The sequence below is a fragment of the Ambystoma mexicanum genome, chromosome 13 (genome assembly GCF_040938575.1).
Source record: "Ambystoma mexicanum isolate Mex_15411 chromosome 13, UKY_AmexF1_1, whole genome shotgun sequence".
Taxonomy (NCBI): Eukaryota; Metazoa; Chordata; class Amphibia; order Caudata; family Ambystomatidae; genus Ambystoma; species Ambystoma mexicanum.
In genome coordinates, this window is record NC_090938.1 from 412133713 (window position 1) to 412155906 (window position 22194).

The 22194-nt window shown below is 47.2% G+C and overlaps 1 protein-coding gene across 1 annotated transcript in view; it reads right to left on the minus strand.

Moving 5' to 3' along the window:
* Positions 1 to 10864: 10864 nt before the first annotated feature.
* The window catches only part of PPP1R3E (protein phosphatase 1 regulatory subunit 3E), a 115391-nt gene continuing 104061 nt past the window's right edge, over positions 10865 to 22194 (minus strand). Inside the window, exon 3 of the mRNA XM_069634022.1 lies at positions 10865 to 17308. Within this exon, the coding sequence (XP_069490123.1) occupies positions 16838 to 17308 (471 nt within the window). The 3' untranslated portion in view covers positions 10865 to 16837. The remainder of the gene's footprint in view (positions 17309 to 22194) is intronic.

The following is a 22194-nucleotide window of genomic DNA, read 5'->3' on the forward strand; positions in this document are numbered from 1 at the left end:
CATTTTTGCCCCGTAGGGCATAATGGGAGTGGGGAAGGCGTTAATTACGCCACCGTAAATTACGGTGGCGTAATTAACTCCATGGTCCCTTAGCGCCATGGATTTTAACACCTGCTAAAAGCAGGTGTTAAAAGCGCCATGGCGCTAAGGGACCTCGTAATTGGCGGTAAGGGGTCGGCGCAGCTAACGCTGGCGTAAACCCCTTACCGCCAGGGTCGTAATGAGGCCCTTAGTATGGCTTACAAAGTTCCAGATGATTGTCCTTGGGTATTTGGGGGGATGTCTCCATAGCAGGCTTCTGGAATAGAAGGGGCCGTGAGATATGGTGGCTAGGGGATTGGGCCCTCCTGCTCTTTCTTTTTTAAACACAAATGTTTTTTTTTATTTTGCACAAAAAAAACAATTGCAGGTACTTTGGGAAATTTCATCAAAACATACTTTCTATAACAGATATACAAGTAAGGAGAGACAAACTGGAAGACAAAATATCAGCAATTGTAAACTCACCAATTAAGGGGCAACCAAGGGAGCCTTGGATATGTTGGTGTCATGGGGCCCTTCTGATTATATCATATCCAGTTGGTGAGCAGGTGAAAGTGAAACTAGGTCACGTGGCCTAAGCCCCACCCACCTTCTTAGCCCTGCCTCTTCCCTTCTATTCTTAACTCTTCGATCAAGGGTGCCTCTCGCCTGGGCGTCTGAATTGAAGGACAGACAAAGAAAAGGGTAATTCCTGTTTGAACCTGTTCGGACCAGGAGGTCCGAACCTCTGCTCAAACAATATGTAAGCGCACGCCAGCATTTGTTTTCTCCCTCCATCCCCAGAGGACCTCAACACCATCACCAGGTAACGCTAACAACATCACCCCTCATTTAAGGCATGGACTCCGAAATGCAGCAACCTCACCCACATCAGCTTCAAGTCCATCAGCAACCCCTCACCGTCTACAACACGGAAGTTGAACCTCACCAACGTTCGCTCAAATATCACTCATGCAGCAGACGTTGCCGGCCTCATCACTACACACGACCTTGACATCATCTTCATCACTGAGACCTGGCTGACACCCACCTCCACCTATATGGTAGACGTCCTTGTGCCCGATGGCTACAGCATCCAACACAGAGACTGGCCGAACATGACAGGTGGAGGCCTCACAGTCATCCACAAGACATTGTGGCACTGCACCAGACTTGACATCGACAACATTGGCTTCTTCGAAGTCCTCTCCTGCCACTTCCGGCTGTCCCCAACAGACAGCCACCTTCCATCTCATCTACAGACCACCCAAACCCAATACCGCCTTAATCAGACCTGGTCACCACCATGTCCTTTACACAATCCAACATCTTCCTAGGCGACTTCAACCTCCCAGGCAACAGGCCACCAAACCGGTGAAGGAAGCTCTCCTCGGCCTTCTCGACACCATCAGCCTCATACAGAACATGAAACACCAAATGTACGACAAAGGGAACATCCTCGACCTAATCATCACTGCACTGCCTTCCCTCCACCGCAGCTCTGCTCTCCCGCTTGACTTGGCTGACCACCTGGCCGTGCCTTTCAACATCCTGCACACCACACCAGTCAAGAACTCCCAGCAGAAACAATTCAGACAAACCTTCAGGTCCTTCAAGAACTTCCCTGTGGAAGCTCTCACGGAAGACATTGCCAACCTCCACCTGTAACGGACCGAGCACCCACAACCAAACTGACTCTCTACTGGAAGCACTCAACGCAACCCTCTCAGCCTCTATCGACTGACACGCACGTTGGAAACAATGCACCTGTAAAACAAAACCGTCAGCACCCTGGTACATGCAAGAACTCAACCTTAACAAAAAAGTAATCAGGAAACAAGAGAAACCCTGGCGCCGCTCCAGGACCACATCCGACCTGGTGCTCCTCGAGGAACTCCAAGCAACCCACTGACAACTAATAAACACAGCCAAGGCCTCCTACTATCAGAAAACCATAGCAGAAGCTGACAATAAAAGCAAAGCTCACTTCACATCGGTCAAGCAGCATCAACTCGCTACCCAACCCTCACCTATCACACTCCTTCGATAAATCCACCACCATCAACACCATCTTCATCGACAAAATCAGCAAGATTCGCCATCACATAGACACCAGCTCTGCATGCACAGACCCACCTTACGTCCCCCCTCACAAAATCTCCACACCCTAGACAACATGATAGAAACCCTGGCTGCCCTTAATGCCACATAGTACACAGGCAACATCCTCCCAGCATCCGTCCTCAAGATCCTCCCCACAGAAGCTCTCCCTCCCTACCTGGAGATCATCAACAGCTCCCTAACTCAAAGACAGGTCATATCCTCCCTCTACTAAAAAAATCCACTTTGGATCCCGTAACTGCAGCAACACATCAATCTCTTCCAAATCTACCAATCTGGGTTAAAACCCAGACGCAGCACGGAGATGGCAACTATACAGGTGGTCGATGACGCCCTCAACATCCTTCATGACAGCCACCCTTGCCTCCAGGATCTACTCCGCCTCTCAGCTGCTTTTGACACAGTGGACCACCAGGCGCTCACAGACACCCTACATCAGCTCTTGGGGATCAGCAACCTTGTGATACACTGGTTCAAGTCCTACCTTGCCAACCACCAGCAGTTTCTTCAGATGGGTACCTCTAGATCGCCAATGCTGCCCGTCACCTGTGAAGTCCTGCATGGTACCATCCTCTCTCAAGTGATCTTCAATCTATGCATGGAGCCCCTGGGAGCCCTCCTAGCCACACACAACATCCACATCCACCAATACACTGATAATGCACCTCTATACCTCAAGATCGACTCCATCAAGGACATCCACAGGCTCAAAACCTGCCTCTCGCTGATCCGGTCTTGGATGTCCAGTGCATACTTGAAGCTCAACCCCTCCAAAACCGAATTCCTGCTCCTCACCAACAACACAGAACACCCAGACATACAGACCTGGCTATCAACCATGAACCTTGAGGGCTTCACACCCGAGCTCACGTCCTGCGCCAAGCGCCTCGGGTTCCACATTGACAAACACCTCTCCTTCAAGACACACATAGCTAAGAAAACTTAGACAGCCTGGTATCAGCTCTCCCTCCTGCGGAAAGTCAAGGCCATCCTCCCTCCGGACAGATTTAGATCCACGTTCAAGCACTGGTCCTATCACACCTGTATGGGGCAATGCCCTCCTCGAAGGCCTCCTGTCGTCCGCCCATGTGCCCCTGAGAAGTGTCCTACATGTGGCTGCATGCCTCATCAAGGACAATAACCACATCAACCTGGCCCTCATCGACCTTTACTGGCTTCCACTGCACACACAAATCACCTTCAAGTCTTACTGCAGCATCTATAATGCGAACAAAGTGAACGGAGGATAGCAAAGGGGCAACGCTCTGGTCTTGGAAGCAAGACCACGCAGAGCAACAGAGGTTCAAATCCGGGATCCGCGGTTAGAAACCAAACTCAGGTATGGTATTAAACGCGTTAGAAAAAAACAATAAAATAAAAATAAATATAACGCAGTCACCCTCAAGTCACTGAGCTACATCGCAGAGAGACTCAGCATCTCCAGCGGACAGCACACCACCAGAAGCCAGGAAAACATACAGACTTGAAATCCGCTGCTGCAAAAAGGGAATTACCAGAAAACAAGCCTTCTCTGCCTATCCACCAATGCTATGGAACTTCCTCCCTGTCAGCATCAGACTCGCCACCACGCTCCTACAATTCAGAAAATAACTCCTTTTCAAGGATTCTCTCCTCCTAAACATCTAGTCCATCAGGTCACTCCAGTTCCATCTGACTTGCTAGATGCCGTCTGCTCCTCTCCTCCCTGCCACCCTGTACAGCTGAATCCCTTCTTTGTGCCCCTCTGTATAGTACCCCCCACTGTATATCTGTTCTGTTGTTACCTCTGAAAAGCACTCTGTTATTCATCTGTACTATTGTATAGTTTAAATTTGTATTTATTGTGCATGTGTAAGACGCTTATACATCAAGTAAATTGTGCTTCAAAGCGCTGATGCAAGGCAACAGGCAGGGAACATGGGAATGAAAATCAATATACCAATAAAAGATAGAGGTGGATCTACTAGGCCTTGTAAGCATTCAGAACGTGCAAGTGCAGAGAGAGAGAGAAGGGATAAGGTAGTGGGGGGTAAATGCTAGGTGTACAAGAGGAAAGTGCTAACGGGTGAGCAGCTGTAGGTGCCTAGGTGAGTGGTCATCTGCCAATAAATAAGTGCATGCATGTGGTGGCATAGGCCAGTAGATGCTGATGCAAGTGCTGGGAGCAGGTGGAGGCTGAAGGCAATTGGTGGTGGGAGCCAGGACCCAGGAGGACACATAAGGGCTCTGGTCACCAATCGCAGCAACTGTAGGGTTTAGCAGAGAGGGAGGAAGGGAAGGAGGAGGTGAAGAGGAAAATCTTGAGGAGCTTCTGGAATTAGAGGAGATCGGGCTCATGACAAAGAGGAAGGGGGAGGCTGTTTCATAAAACGGAGACTGGTGAGGAAAGAGATCGGCCACCAGCTCGCTGTTTAGCAAAGCGCTTGTCACACAGAGAGTTGGTGCCGGAAGAGCGTAAAGATCTGGAGGGAGAGTATTTAGTGAGAGCAAGTTGTAGATAGCGAGGTCACTGGCCCCAGATAGCCTTGTGGATGATGCAGAGGGATTTGACTTTGATCCTTGCTGCAACCGGGAGCCAGTGGAGAGCTTTTAGGGCTGGAGAAATGCAGTCTCTGGGCTTGAGGCCAAGGATAAGTGTTGCAGCCATATTCTGGATGAGCTGGAGGGGTCACAGAGAAGACGAGGGTAGAGTAAGGAAAAGGTTATTGCAGTAGTTCAGCCTAGAGAGCCCTAGAACTCTGGAGACATTGAGCTTCTGGGGGAAAGTGAGGAAAGGAAGAATTCCTTTCAGGAGGTAGAGTTGAAAGTGGGCCTTCTTGGAAAGGTCCAAAATGTGAGGGAGGAAGGATAGAGAGGAGTCGAAGATGAATTCCAGGCTTCTGGTTTAAGATGAAGGAGAAGGGGGAGAGCCCATAGAAGATGGCCAGAGTGAGGGGAAGAAAAAGGGAGCAAAAGTCCCAATAGGACAGATCTCAGTCTTGCTGGTGTAGAGGCAGAGATCATCGGGAGCACACAAGGACTGGATGGCAGATATGCACCCAGGAATGATAGAGGAAGTAAGGAGAAGGTCAGAGGGAAGTTTGAAAAAGAGTTGTGTGTCATCTGCATAACACTGGATGTTAGGGGAGAAGGTCAAAATGAGGTGTGCAAGCGGAGCAGGATAGTTGTTTAAAAGTCAGGGAGAAAGGTCAGAGTTGTTGACCGTGTCAAATGCAGAGGAGAGATCAAGTAGAATGAAAACTGCTGGAGAGTTGGAATCAAGAGAAGTGAGCAGTTCCTCACGGGTGTTCAGAAGAGTATTTTCTGTGCCCGTGGATGCTCGGAATCCAGATTGATGGTCATGGAGGCAACCAACAAGTTCAGTGTGCTGAGTCAGTTGGGGGAAAACCAGCTTCTCCAAGAGTCTCCCAAGGAAGGGGGGGATAGAAATGGGGCGGTTGTTGGCAGACCAAGACGGGTCTGCAGAAGGTTTTTTCAGGAGGGGGTGCACAATGGAGTGCTTGAGGGTGGAGGGGGGAAGATCAGTAGCAAAAAGAGTGATTGCAGAAATCAGCAAGTGCAGGGGCAAGAGAGCCAATATTGTCCTTAATGGTTCTGGAGGAGGAGGGGGAATCTGGTTTGGAGGAGACCTTCATGGAGTGGACAACTCTAGTGACCTCATCAGGTATGATGGGAGAGAAGGTGGAGAGACGGGCAGATGGAGGATGGGAGGCCGGAGGAGGCAGGGGAGTGGGAGGAAGTAGAGGGGCAGAGGGAAGCAAGGGTGCTCAGGATGTCCTGAGATTTTGCAGTGAAGTGTGTGGCCAATGCGTTGTAGAGGGCCTAGGAGGGAAGAGGTGAGGAAGAGACTGTGGAAGGGTTAGCTTGTTCCCTGCAGATTTTAAAGAGTTCAGCCATGTTGTTGGATGCACTCGAGACACAAGCCTGGATGTGGATCCTTTTCGTGGGTGCAGATGGAAAGTCTGTATTGCCTTTGGAGCAGGCGACAGGCCAGTTTGTCAGAGGGTGAGCCTGAGGTCTGCCACTTCCCTACCGCAGTTCTGCACTTGCGTTTTAAAGTCGCAAGCTCAGAGTTCTACCAGGTGTTATGCTCTGAGGCATGTTTCAGGCAGATCCTCATGACTGGGGCAAGAATGCCAAGGGTATTAGTAATAGCAAGATGGAGGTTGCTGAGAGCAGAGTCAGAAGTTAAGTCAATAGTGGGGACAGAGGGGGATGAAGGTAGATGCGAATGCAGCAGCTGCCACTCACTTCATCAGACCGATGTTCATGTCTGAGGTTGGCAGGGCTAGGGGAGGAGCGGTCAGAAGGCCGAGAGGGCCCAGGTGAGATGAGAGGACAGAGTGGTCTGACCAGGAGAGAGGAGTGATCAGTTGGGAGGAGAGTGAAAGATCAGTGTGGTTGAAGGCATCAAAAGTGTGTCCAGTCGAGTAGGTAGGACCAGAGGGGAGAATGGAAGGGAGAGCGAGGTGCAAATGTCACTGAAGAGAGTGGATGCTGAGATTGAGTAATCAAGGTGGATGTTGAAATCGCCCACAGGAAGGAGTTTAGAGGTGGTTGCGAGGAGAGAGGGGGAGAAATAGGCCCATTCAGAGAGGAACAGGGTGGTAGAGCCAGTAGGTCTGTAGATAGTGGCAATGGTCAGAGAGGATATGGGAGCGATGACCAGCTTGCAGACCAAGCTCTCGAAGGAAGAGTAAGGCTGGGTGGGTATGAGGGAAGAAGGGACCCACTCAGAGAAGAGCAGAGCAACCCCGCCACCAGCAAAGTTAGGACGAGGCTTGGAGATGATCTTATAGCTATCACGTAGAAGGGAGTCAAAAGCAGTGGCTGAGCTGGCATTAAACCACGTTTCGGTGAGAGTAAGGATATCGAGGTCAATGTCTTCAAGGAGGAGGCAGATGTCGGCAGAGTGTTTGATGGCAGAACGAGCATTCAGCGTGGCTAGATGCAAGAGGGACAGAGAGAGTGGAATAAGGAATAGCAGGTGCAGGAAGGAAGTTAATGAGGGATGGCAGGCGCCGGTCAAAGAGGAGAAGGTTGGTTTGAGGACCCTGAACCAAGATAGTGCCAGTGTGATAGACATTAATGATACATCTGGATGATGCAAATCCCACCAAGAGGACCTCCCATTTAGTGCCACCATTAATGGGTGAGGATGTGAGAGGGGAGAGAGTAGAGATGAGATAATTAATCCATAGATCTGGAGAGGGGACAGAAAAGAGAATATCCGTGAAGATCTGTCTGGATGTTGGAGCTGACATAGGTGTCTGCAATAGGTAGGCCAGGGTTGGTGGTCAGGATATCTTTTTTAAGCTTTTTCCTTCCAGTCTTCACAGGAGAAGGAGAGTTCCATAGGGGTAGTGGAGGATAGTTGAATTGAGAGGAGGGGCTGCACAGCATAGTCTGAGCACAAACTCACCAGGCGGCCCAGTAGCCAAGGAAAACAAAAGAGCAGGTCCATCGGGAATAGTTTAGTATTGCAGATGGGAGCAACGATGTTAAACACACACACCGGGATTCGATTTTAAAAAGAGGCACACAATGCAATGCAAACGGGGTGCAAGGATGTTAAACACACATATGAGGTTTCGATTTTAAAAAGAGACATAAAATGCAATGCAAAAGGGGTGCAAGGATGTTAAACAAACACACCAGGTTTCAATTTAAAAGAAAGAGAGACACGAAATGTGCTGAAAGAAGTGAGAAGAAGTAAGGCAAGGAAGGCAGAATGGTGTAGGCACACCTTGGTTCACAGCTGTTCTGGTTATTGGGGAAGGCAATGACAATGTTCAGCCATCACTCACAGGTGTTCAGCAGGGTGCATGGAGTTGCAGAGGCCCATGTTTGTGGGGTTGCAGGCTGCCAGGCTGGTGAATGTTCCATAGTGTGCTGCGTTCTGTAAGGGGGGGGGGCTCCGAGCCCACCCAGGCCCGGACAGGCACAGACAGGAGCCAAAGGGCTGGGCCTTGGGTGGGGAGGCTTCCGCCTACCGGCGCACGCGATTGGCTCTTTGTGTGTGGGCTGGCCAAAGGATGAAGCTGCTGTGAGGCTCTGTGAGCACTCCTCAACTCGAGGATGCAGCGGTCGTGCTGGAACCAAAAATGAAATGCCTAGATTAACCAGCCCAACTGGGCCAGCAAGGAGAAATATCTTAATAGAATAGAGCCAGTGACTCCCTTAGCAGCAAGCAGCCTGTTAAAACAATTTCTGAACTCTGACCTGGTGGGCAGAGGTTCAGAAGACCAGCCTAGTTTCTTGGGACAGGGTAATCTCTGGACAAGCCAGACCAATCAAGGTAGCTATGGCAGGGTGTCAAGACTAAAGGCATCATTACGAGTTCGCCGGTCCGGATCAACGCAGCTGGTAAAACCGTACCAGCTCCGTTTACCGGACCGGTGAATTCCGACCTTTGATCCTGGAAACACCACCACTCCGAAACCGCCACCGCGGAGACAACACACCCGATAACTGCATCGGCAGAAACAGCACGACGACACCCACAGTTACCGGCAATAGGTAACACTGTGCGCATAACGAGTAGCATGGACACGAAAACTCCACCACAAATTTGGCAGTAAAACCGTGAACACCGTGGCGGTACCACCGCCACTGCAGAGATGGCGTTAAACAGTGTCAGGTGAGCTGAATCAGGTCACAGGTGCACCAAATGAGCCCATCTGGACTCAACAGGCCACTAGGAGCCTACAAAAGGGCCACACCCACACCCAGGCCAACTCTAAACACAACTATGTAGGTAGCCGCTGTAGCAGCATTGGGTCTGGGCCTATTGAACCTACAGGCAGCAGTGCACATGGTAGCAGCAATGGTGCAGAGGAGGCGCAGGCGCCAGATAGCAAACCCTGCACCCATACCAAACCCAAATGTGCAGCCGGCACGACCCCGCAGGCAGCCGGCAGTACCCCACATCAGGGCCTCACCCTGGAACCTAACACTAGGGCAGATCCACACATAATACCGGCTGGACCGTCCAACAATCATGTCCATCGTCACCATGATTGAGGATGACATCAGCACACCCATTGGCATACGGACGGCAATCCCACCTCTGCTGAAGATGGTCTTGGTACTGAATTTCCTTGGGACTGGAACGTATCAGCACACTGTCGGTGAGCTGCACGGACTGTCACAACCCTGCTTCTCAAGAATACTGGACCAGCTACTGGATGCCCTGCTGTGCCATGTGTTGGAACACATCGCCCTCCCCCGTACCCTTGCCCAGGTCATTGCCACCAAGTTGGCCTTCTATGCCATTGTGGCCATGCCAAATTGCATTGGTGCAGTAGACTGCACCCACATAGAGCTGAACGTACCACATGCCATGGATATGGTATACCGCAATAGGAAACTATACCACTCACTGAATATACAGATGGTATGTGACGCTGGACAAGTGATAACACATTGCTGCGCACATTTTCTGGGGTCAACACATGACTCAATGGTCCTGTGGAATTCGACATTGCCCCGGTACATGGAACACTATGCTGGACAAAGCACATGGCTATTAGGTGAGTTCCCACCACCCCCCCTTTCACGTCCACTGTGAAAGGGGGGGTGGTATCCAGGGCAATGACCTGCCTGCCTGGGTTCCTACAACTGGCAATGCATCACCCCCTGGCCAATGTAATGGACAGTCACCACAACCCACACTTTTCAAAGCTACACATTATAGGTGGGCACAATGTGCCCATACACACCCTGACAAAGGAGATGCACAACCAAGACATGTACTGGTAGCACAAGCCAATACGACATGAGGGAATGAATCCACCCACCCACCCACCCAATGCACCAGTGCTCCCCCAATGCACATGATGAGTGCACATCCGACATTGTGCATCGACCACATCATCATAGTGTCCATTTACTGACTCTTCCATGTATGTACACCACTGCACGATGCCAAACTTACCAACCACAAATGAGCACAAGGGCCACTACATATGCACAGCAAGTTGTTGGACAATGTCCAAGCGCCAATGTGGACAACAATGACCCAGGAATGGCATTCACACACTGGTCAGGCCATTGCTTGCCCCATATGGATGATTGACTAATATGATCAAGATATGGATACCACAAACACTGACATGTCCCCTCATTTACATCCCATGTTGGTGATGCAGGATATGCACTCACACCATGGCTGATGACGCCCTTACGGAGGCCAAGGAACAGGCATGAGGAGGCCTACAACAGGCACACGTCCGCACACGTGGCATGATCGAGAGGACATTTGGCCTACTGGAGGCCAGGTTCCGCTGCTTGAGCAGATCTGGCGGATCACTTCTGCCCAACCCAGTGAAGATGGGTAAAATAGTGCTTGTGTGTGCCATGCTGCACAATATGTGCATGCGCAGGAACGTCCCTCTGCCCCCAGACACAAAGGATGAGGGTGAAGTAGATGATGAAGATGACAATGGGGATGGGGATGGGATGGCTGCACCCCCTCGCTGGGGGGCACATGATGATCAACATGCACGGAATGCACTCATTCGCATTTACTTTTGAGAGACTGTACATGAACAGCATTGCATGATTATGATAATGCATGTCAATAAATGGACTGATTGAAAATGAAATAACGGATGTCCACTCGTAAAATCATTTCAAAAAGTGCTTTATTTTCAACAAAGCAGGTAAGAAGGTGAATGGGATAGCAAAGCTGTATACCTGTGCCCACCCACCACCCAAACGTACCTACCCCAACCATGCCCCAGACCACTAACCCCATCATGGACCTCCACCACCACCCAAACATACCCACCCCCATACACCCAATGTTTCCCAGATTGTCTTGTGGACAGTCATTCCCACATGGCACTATTTCCGGCCGCGCTTATGTGCATGAGCGTCCTTGCCAGAGGGTGCACTCAGCCAACTGGAGCGCTTCCGTGGGCTGCCAGTGACGGAGCTTGTCGGGGTGGTGCTGGTGGATGGCACTGGTGGCGCGACTGGTGGCACATGTCCAAGAAACGCCTGCTGGGCCACATACATGCACTCAGCGACGGAGGATATAACACTGTTGCCCTCCTGGACATGGCGTGCCAAGTTGAGATTGGTAGTGGTGAAATGCCCGATGGCCCTGGAAAAACTACACACTGATGTTGCATTTCTTTCTCGATGCAACCTCGCCTCCTACCGCTGCAGCTTCAACTCCTCCCACTGCAGCCTATCCTCCTCCCGCTGTTGCACCGCCTCCTAACGCTGCAGCTTCGACTCCTCTAGCTGCCTTTTGACAAGCTGGGATAGGGTGGCCTGCTGTTCCTCCATCCGCTGCACGCGTGCACTTATCTCTGCCATGGAGGGTGTTGGTGACCTCATGGGGCTGTGCAGTGAGGGAGGATCACCTGGATGGGGGGGTCCTCGGGGAGTGGGACACCGACGGGGGAGACGTGGTATCCCCCTTCCTTTTATACCTTTTCCCCAGCCTCTCACAGAGGACATTCCAAACCACCTTTTCGCAACACAAAGGACAACAGACTAACACCAGAGCTGTTTACACCTGACCTGTCCCAATACAGGGTCAGGCAAAATCAGGCAATTGATCAGAATCCCACACACCTGACGGCCCTTTCCCTTCCCCACAGGGATAAAAGGTGGAGTCAAAGAGCATAGTATGAGGAAGGCGAGCACGGCAGACAGCACGACGAGAGGGCTACTACGCAGCAGTTGAAGAGAAGGAGAAAGGTGGCAGCAATCGAGAGGGGGCGAAGAGAGAGGTGACCTTGCCCTTTTCGTCCCAAACCTGCATAGCCTTTGTGGAAGAGAGCCTAAGACTGTGAACAATAGTAGGAGTGTCCTGCAGCAGATATCAACTGTACATGGGGCTAACCTATGCCGATAAGCAGGATCGAGGGAAGCTCCCGCGCTCGTGCTACCAGCCTTGACTCCAAAAAGGCAACAGCCAAGTGGTTCAACACAGCCGTGAGTCGAGGCGAAAACCGATAAGAACCGGGAACCATAAAGTGGCAAGTTTTGAACCAAAGCTGATGAATTTTGAATGAACTGTTAAAAGTGTGAAGGGGAGACCAGCGGCAGAGGGAAACCAGCACCACATGGGTGCTAACTCAATAGACTCTGGTCTACACACATATGAGAGAAACTACAAATACCAGAAGGCCATAAGAGGGCCGGCGAAAGAGGTCTCATACAGAGGTTCAAGCAAAATCCCTGTACAATCGAAAGACTTTGATCTACAAGCACTGTGAAAGAAAGGGAAGTGAATCCCAATGATATTGGACAAATGTAAATGTGAAGTAAAGAGGGGTCCGAGCCCAACCAAGGGGGATCCCGGGGTCAAGCCATCACCCAAGAAAAAGACATTGAGAAATTGAGGGAGGAGAAATCCTGCAAAAGGCAAGAGCATTCTGAGCCCGACCGAGGGAGATGCAGGGGTGAAGCCATCACCCGAGAAGATAAAACGAGAATACGGGTACGAGCCCGACCGAGGAAGATCCAGGGGTGAAGCTATCATCCAAAGTTGTTTGCTAAAGGAACTGTGGTATATTGTGACAAACAATTGAGAAGGCCCAGAAGTGGGAGATCCAGGGATGAAGTCATCACCCAGTGAACATTGGAACAAACTTTCATTTCCAGGTCCTCGAAGGCAAGAGACTCTTAAGGGAAATGAGACAAGGCCATCGACGGCCCTGATAACTGAAAGCTCAAGGGTTAAAAGCTGAACTATCATCTCATGCTAGAAAAGCCTAAGAGTGTGTCCTGAGAGCTGCCATTAGAACTGTTGTCTTGTGCTGGAGAAGCCCAGGACTGTACTGTGCTCCAAGCTCCCATATCACCCCGTGCTCAGAACATCGGGAAGGAAGACCCAGGATACTGCATCCTGCATAATATTTGAGAACACTTCTTTCTTTTCTTGAGAACTATCCCACACATCTTTTTGCATTAGTTGTGCGGTTTGGCAATAGGTTTCCTAGTATAGGCCCTTTTTGTTTTGACACAACACTACTAGGACTGCCTTATTTTCATTTGGTGGTTGACGCTTGCTCCCATCTTAGAATTAGGTTTAGGTTAGGCATTTGTCCAACTGGCATACAGCATTCCATTGTTCAATGAACACCCTTGAACTGTGATCACTTGTGTCTGTCTTATTTTCACCATTAGTTCCTCTGAGGGCCCAGGCCAAAAATGTTTGAAGACCACTGGATATCACAAAGACTTTTCATATATCTTAATTACTTTTTTCACCTATCTCCCAGACTTTTATTTTCTTAAGGACTTTATACAACTTGACTTTTTCATCAACTTGAAAAACCTTTCATGACACTCATGGGATTTCCATATAGGCCAAGGGAATTTCTTATTTCTGAAGGACATTTGATATAATGCAAACATTTTATAAATATCTCAAGGATGTTTTCTTGTAAATCAAGAACTTTTCATGGAAATAATAGCTGTTTTATCTGTTCGTGATTCAACTCAAAAATACTGTTTAACATGAGGACTTTTCAATTTACTCAGGACTTTCTGTACATTTAAAGGACTTTTCATACTGCAGACCGTCTTCATGCAACTAAATATTAAGAGCTTTTCCTGTGTTTTTGCAAAGTTATATTAAGAGCTTTTTACAAAACTCAAAGACTTTTAATATGTTGAAAGATCTTTTCATATAATTTCATCACATTATATACATACAAAACACTTTTCACACACCGCAAGACATTTACCTATATCACAGGGACTTTTCATATAACTCACTAGTTTTTCCATATATCTCACACACTTCATACAGTTTAAGGACCTTTCATACATTGCAAGGACATTTCATATAACTAATGGTCAAGACTCACATCCCACATATCACAGAAATTCGATCAAAAGCTATCACAAATGGCATATCATGCTATGAAATTACTTTTCATGTATCTGCACAATGTTTCCTATGCCTGAAAAACTGTATATAAATATAGCTAAAGGAGCTTTCGAATAACTCAACTCAAAAGCTTTTGTTTTACTCAAGGTCGGTGGTTCACATAAATTAATTCTTTCATATATCTTAAAGCTTTTTTTAAGTAGATCAAGCATTTTATATAAATATATCACTAAGACTTTTCATATAACTTAAGGAATGTATGTATAATTCAAGGACTCTTCAAATATCACAATGGCTTTTCATATATCTCAAGAGGTTTTCATATAATGCAAGGATTTTCTTACATCTAATAGGCTTTTCACACATGTCACTAATGTATCCATGATGTCAAAAAGACATGTGATTTACCTCCATTTGTTCAGCTATATCACGAAACACTCACATTAAATAGGGAAATACTTGATAAATCAAGGAATTATTTGATAAGCCAACAAACTTGCTGGAAAAATAAAGGCATCTGAGCAACATGAAGAAATACGCTCTGTTTGATAAAGAACTTATCCATTAAATTGAGGATATTAAGAACATCGCAGATAATTCAACCACTTTTTACATAAATCATGGGTTTCTAAAACAATGATTAGGATTTTCCAGAAAAATAAGCACTTTACAAATAAAACAAGAACATCTTGATTCGATTTAACACGTGTTGGTTAAGTCAAGAGAATTTCCAATACATCAAATACTTCTCTGATAAACCATACATTTTATGATAAATACTTTCTTTGATAAAAGGAGGTCTGCTTTGATAGGTCAAGGGGATCAATAATAAGTCTATGATATTGTCTATGATATTGCTGCTACATCATTTGTTTCCTGAAACATAAAAAACGTCTCAGATAAATCGACGTCTGTGAAAAATAGAGCACTTTTTAGATAAATCAACAACATGCACAATAACATCGAAGATTTCTGAAGAAATCAAGACATATCTGTAAAATCTCAAATGTTCTTTTATATATTAAGCCCTTCTCTGAAAAATCAAGGATCCCTCTATTAAACTGAGGATGTTTCAGATAATTTTAAGACATGTTATATTCATAAATTACTTCTCATAAAAACCAAGGACATTGCTGATAAAAAAATTCTCCTCTGGTAAATCACTCACAAATAAAATAATTTTTCTGATTAATCAAAATCTATTTGGATTCATTAAGAAGGTACCTGATAACTGAAGAATGATGCATGCTACACTAATGCTCCTCCAAAAGACCATGACCTTTACAAATCCAGCATGTACTTACCAGGTATCCAGGTATCTAGTGATAAAGGAAGTTTGAGCACCAAGGCAAGTGGTCACAGAATGATGGGAACAAGGAAAGTTAGATGGGGCATTTGCAATGCAAAAAGGAGAGATAGATAGAGAAAAACTCTGAAAGACCCTTCCAGAGAGAATCATAAAAAGCCAAGTGGAGAAAAGTACACAGGAAAGCAAAGGAGAGTGGATGGGGGGCAGATAAATAGATATAATAGATAAGACAGATACATAACAGTATAGTTTAAAGGCATGAACTAAAGCAGAATAAGAGAAAACAGAAAAGAAGAGACCCATAGAAGCATGGTGTAAGAAAAAAAGTGGAATTATTGAGAGAAGTGCAGAAAAGGAATTAAACATCAGGGGAGCCAAATATTGTTTTTAATACCTCTAAGGGACTTAATAAAACTTCTGCAGATTTTACACTGGAATCTCTGCATGTGATAATTACTGTTACTGCATGCAGAGATTCACAAATCTCAGTAATAGTATTAGGGTTTTACAACTCCTACCATTTTAGGGATGGACATTGATTCCATACAGTGGCAGACCATAGTTCCAATGTATAATTTTGTAATGGACCAAAAGCCTTAAGAATGGCAGCTCTTTGAATAGAATTGTAAAAATAGGAGAAGGTGGGCATCAGAGATCCTCACATGTTCAGCCTCTTTGCCGGTTCCAGGCAGAACAGTCTCCCAGCATCCCTTCACTACAGTAAATAAAACATTTGTGAACTTCAGGGAAGGGTTTAAAATATTAACCTCCACCTCTTGGAAATTTCTATGAGATATTTCACCTCATAATTGGGATGGTAAATACCTCAATGGTCAAAATAAGGCTGGCGATGAAATGTATTAAAAAACAGCCTGTTTTTTTCTGTTACAGACTTACTCATAATGAGGGCCTTTAGTTTGCCTTTATATGTATCTTCATGGTGTCTGCTACTCTCTGCCTCCCTTCCTCTGTCTTGTTTATTCCAATGATATATCTTCCACTCTATCACATTCTCTCGCTACCTTTTTCTGAGTTAATTTCTCTGTGTGATTTATATTTTTGCCCACTTGAATTGACAAGAATGAACCCCCAAGTCAGGCCATTTTAGGGAAATATTATCTTCAACATTCACCTCTTTTTGGTACGACCCTTGCTTTTATTCTCAATTTTCCTTTCATAACCAATTTCAGAGGATTACACAAATCTGCTCTTAGATCATAGCTCATTGTCTTGGTGTTCGGTTAACAGTAGGCACTGTTATCTTACATAAAGGCTCCTTTGGTGCCAGCTTCTCTGTATTACCCCACACTTTCCCTTGGTCCATTTGTTGTACCAGTTCAATTAAGCCACACATTATGGGCAGCAGTGGGATGGGGTGAATGCAGGTGCACAGTTCTTGCAAGGAGTCATGCTGCCTCTGCTACCCCCACATTCCCTTGGTCCATGGATTGCACCAGCTTTAGGCATGTCAATCTGAGAAGTAATACATTCTCTCCCACTTAGATCATCAACCTTGTTTAGGAAAGGGCCTATAAAAAATGCAACCAGCCATTTTCACTTCCTCTGGGGGTAAATGGCTCACTGACTTGGGCACAAAAACTGTAGTTGGCCCCACCATTGTTGTCCCAGTACTCGTCCTCACCCACTTGGTAGCAGACGGCAAACTGCATGGAGCCACCGGGGCTGAGGCAGACAGGTAGCGGCAGGCAAAATGTGAAGCGGTCGGTGCGTGGTGGTGGAACACCAGCACATGCAGGACGGGGCACATATGCGGCCCGGGCATCATGGTGGGTACTCCAGTTGTCCGTGGTGTAGCGTACACCAACTCTCTTCTCAAAGGCAACGTTCAGGACCCGCACCCAGCCTGAAATGAAGAAACTTTCGACGTGGGCACTCTCCAGGCATACCATCTGTGCACACACTCTTTCGACGAAGCACGGATCCAGGCCAGGGTCAGTAAATGTGGGTTCCAGAGTGCTCACAGTGCGGGGGGTTGAGTCCTAATGAAGGCACAAGGGGGTTGGATCATGAGGTAGGCAGGGGGGATTGGTGAGGGGGATTGGGAATTGGGAATGAAGGAAGTGGGTAGTAGAGTGACAGAATATGACATGAGATGAGAATTCAGAGGGGAATTGGGATAAGGGAGCCAAGGGTGATACAAGGGATGGGACAGAAAGATAAAGGAGGACATTGATGAGTAACATGATGAGGATGGTAATAGTGATGAGAAAAGAGGAACAGAGAAACAGAAGGAATAAAAGAACGTGGGCAATAGGAGATAGGCAAGGATGTGGAAGTGCAAGAGTAGAAATGGAAATAGGAGCAGGTGGTATGGATGGAGAATCAGCAGCATGAGAAAATAGGCCAATGGGTGGCAGGAGTATGGGGGAACAATGAATGGAAGGGTAAGCAAGGACAATGGGGGAATAGTGGGACAGATATATGCAGACAAAAGGAAAATGGTGTAAGGCGGGAGAGATGCATAAGGAAGACAGGGAGAAGGTAAGTAAAACAGGGAAATCAAGGATAGAGGGTTTCAATATGTCAGAGTTTTAAAATTATAGGTGCATGGGGGTGTAACCAGGAGTGAATAAGAAAGGGGAAATGACGAGAGGGATACAAGGAGCAACAGAGGAAGAAATGGTGGGATGAAGAAGGGAATAATTAATTAGTTAACAACAGTAAAGCAAATGATGTAGGAAGGAAGGAAGGAAGGAAGGAAGGAAGGAAGGAAGGAAGGAAGGAAGGAAGGAAGGAAGGAAGGAAGGAAGGAAGAAAAGGCAGGTTAGCAAAGAAGGGTAAAGGAAAGGAATGGAAGAAAGATGAAACATTGATAAGAGAATATAAAAAGGAGACGTAGGAAGCAATAATAGAAAGCGACAACCAAGGGAGGGAGGAAGGGTGGGAGGAAGTGGGAAGGAAGGAAGGAAGAAAGGAAGGGAGCAAATAAATTAATGATGGAAAGAGAGACGAAGTGAATTAGTAATGAAAATAGGGTATTAGGGAAGGGAGGCGGGCGAAGGAGAAAAAAAGAAACATGAAGCAAGTGATGAAATTAGAAAGAGTAGGTGAGAGGAAGGAAAGGGGGAAGGAGAAAAGAAAGGAAGAAAGGAAGACAGATGCAAAGCAGTAAACAAAGGGGAAATGGAAGTAAATGAAAAATATAGGTGTGATGAAGGAATGGAGGAATGTGTTAGAAAGAACAAAGAAAACAAATGCCAAAAAGAGAGAGTGGAAAGAAGGAGCCATCAACACAATAGGACAAGGTTTTGAAGGCAATACCATTGACAAAAAGAAGGATGGATGCAAGAAAAGGCAGGAATAGTTACACACAATGAAAAGGAACAGATTATGGAGTTGAGGGAAAGAGCAGGGTGGGAAAATGAGCAGTAAGGAAAGAGTCAGAGGTACGGGCAAAGAAGAGGGATAGAGGAATGAGCATAATAGTGATTGAGTAAGGGAGCATTGGAAACAAGAGCAACAAGAATGGGAAAGGAAACAAAGAAAACAAAACATTAAGTGAGCTATGACACTATATAAAATGTTCACAAACATTCCTAACTTTCAACATACACATTTCTAGTATATGCATTTTTTCTTTAAGAGTGAAAATAACATATGGCAATTGACTCAGTACCATGGCAAATTGATTAACAATTCTAAAAACGTGCATAGTCAAGCTAATAACACTGTACAACATGTGACCAAAAAGAATAAACTCAAACAAGTCAACCAAATTATTCTGCAACTCAACCCTGCTGATGGTGATTCCATACTCATATCTGACATCAGCCAGCAGTCTGTTGCCAGCTTCTTCTGTGGACCTTTCCAGGCTTCATAGCATCTCCCAGCGACCCCAGACCTTAGCATATTTTTAGGGCAACCCTGTGACTGTACGCCCTCATGTTGAAAGACACATTGATCTACTTGCCAGCAGGTGGGGACTTTTGGAACTTTGGCAACTCTCCATTTAGTTGCAATACCCTTGTTTCCACTACCAGAGCAGTGAATACAATTTCTCATACCTTGTAAAGCTGTAGTCTCCCCATATTCCCAACAAAAACAGTTTAGGGTCTGTGCCCATCGAGTGACTGATTGCTCCACTCACTGTATCACAAAGCCTCCTCCCTCCCTCCAGTATTGGTGAATCTTGTGGCATTCCCATATCCTGCGGTGGAATCATGTGGTTGAATCCTGAGACATTCCGATATTGTAGGAAAAAAAGGAGCCCTTATCTCCTCCACCCCAGATGCAAAAACAGTGTTCTGCCCTGCCCATTTCATATAGCCTTTCCCTGGAATACTTGGGGTGGAGCTGTAAAGTTCATTCTGACTGCATAAAGGACCAATAATGTCTTTGCCTGTGTTGGCAAATCCACAATTCCTTGCAAATTGGAACCGTAAAGCATGTCTTAATTGTAGAAAGCTGAAAATGACGCGGCTCTGCAGTACAAACCAACCCCTAATATCCCCAAATAGTGGCAGATTTCCCCCTGGATCAAAGCTTTCAACAAAGAGATTCTCTTGACCTCTCAATTCTACTGCTATCCACTTTTCCAACATCTGCAATGTCTACATTTCCCCCAAATTGGTGCTTCCAGGGTGGCCCTGCCTTTCCATCGAATGGCTGTCAACAACTCCTGCAAGATGTGTAGTGCTTGCCTCATAGCCGAAGAAAGGTTGGTTTGTTAAACCTTACCATATAGAACCTTTGGTGGGCTCTGGTGCACCATGTGGTCTCTCTCGTTCCATAGAGTCTGAACTGTCCCTGTGGTGCTATGCAACAGCTATTGCCAACAGTGTTGCCCAATAATACTTCCTGATGTCAGGCAGTCTCAAACCATTCTCTGATACTGTTGCTGAACCTTCTTGCCCGGCTAACTATCACCCTATCTCTATCACCCCTTTCTTGGGCAAACTCATGGAGAAGCTGGTTATCTCCCAACTGACCCTCCACACTGAAGCGGATGACTGCCTCCATGACCACTAGTCTGGTTTCAGGGCATCCAGAGGCACAGAAACTGCTCTCCTCAACACCCTTGAAGACCTGCTCACAAACCTGGACTCTCACTCTCCCTCTTTTCTGATCCTCCTCAATCTTTCTTCTGCCTTTGACACAGTCAATCACTTCATCCTCATAAATCGTCTCCATGATACCCTAGGCATCACAGACCCGGCACTGGTGTGGTTGACCTCCGTCCTGTTAAACTGAACCTCCCCAAGTGCAAATGCGCCGCTTCCTCTCCTCCACCTCACTCTCTACCTGTGCACGTCCGTCAGGGATCTATCCTCTCGCCATGGCTCTTCAACATCTACCTAGCCCCTGTGGCCCACTTGATCTCCACCTTCTGTCCTCATTTCCAGTGTTATGCTGATGACACACAGCTCTCCTTTAAACTTCCATCTTCCACTTCCTCTCCTTCCTCTCTCATACCTGAATGCCTGACTACTATTCAAGCGTGGTGCTCTGCCAATTATCCCTGCTTTAATGCCAGCAAGAGAGAGCTCCTTCTCATTGGGATGCCTGCTCCCTGTTGTTCCCTCACTCTCTGGCCACCCTCCTTGGGCCCCTCCCCTCACCCTCTTGTGAGGCAAAAAAACTTGGGGTCATCTTTGACTCCTCTCTCTCTTTCTCTCCACACATCACGGACCTTGCAAAGAAGTCCAACTTTCAGCTCCACCTCCTCAGAGGCAGACGTTTAATGCCTCCAGAGCTCTGGTTCTCTCAAGGCTGAACTACTGCAACTGTCTCTTCCTCAATCTGCCTCTCTCTACCCTTCGCCCCCCTTCAACTAATCCAGGATAGGACTGCAAGACTTATCCTTGGCCTTAAGCCCAGGGACTGCATCTCTCCAGCCCTAAAGACTCTCCACTGGCTCCTGGCGACCGCAAGGATCCAATTCAAGACCCTTTGCATCATCTACAAGGCTGCCTGGGGCTTGAGACCTCGCTACATACAGCTTTCTCTCCATAAATAGCCCCTGACTAGAGTTCTTCAGTCCTCTAGCTGCAACTCTCTGCAGGTCAGATGTTTCTCCAAGCAGAGAGTGGGAGGTAGATCTCTTTCCTCAGCAGGTTCCTCCCTCTGGACCAGCCTCACTGCCCCCTCATACTTGAGCTGGATCTTTTTAAGTGCCAGAAACCTCTCAAGACTTTCCTTTTCTCCTCTTCCTTCCCTCTCCCCTCCCCCTCCCGTGCTAATGTCCCTCTGCTGCTGCGACTGGCACCTGGTCCTTTTTGAGTCATACTGGGGCCACACCACTCCTGACCAGTCTCCTCAGCATCCCCTACCAGCACTTTCGCTCTGGCACCCTCCCCGGACTAGTCCGAATCTGGTCCACCCTGTCCATTGCACTTATCTACCCTTCCTCCCTTTTCCCTTGGCACATGCCCTGCTGCCCCCCTCAGTAGTTGCTCACCCCCTTGAGCCCCCACTGCTGCTCTTCACCCCTTCCCATCGTGCCCCCTACTCCTCCCTCCCCTGCACTTATCATCTTTGCCTTTGGACTTGCACGGTAGGATTGTTACAAGGCCAATGTAACCATTGTTGTTTTCTTTTTCCTATGTTCCCCCACTCCTCATTTTCTGTCTTGTAGCGCCTGGAAACACTTGTGTATAGGTGCTGTACAAATGCCCAATAAATAAATAAATAAATAAATAAATGGCTTGCATCATGGTCTGAAAATCGTCTTTACCTTCTGACCTCATGACTCCCAAGGACACTAATGTTGCCCTCCTATCGGTAGTTCTCACTGCTCTTGATTCTCGTGTTGAGCCACAGCATGACCCCATTACTTTTTCCAGGAAGTACTTCAAGCCTTGCGACCCAGCCTCCGTGGCAGTTCATCCTCACTTCTAGGTTTTTCAGATGGGCTGTCAGAGAATGA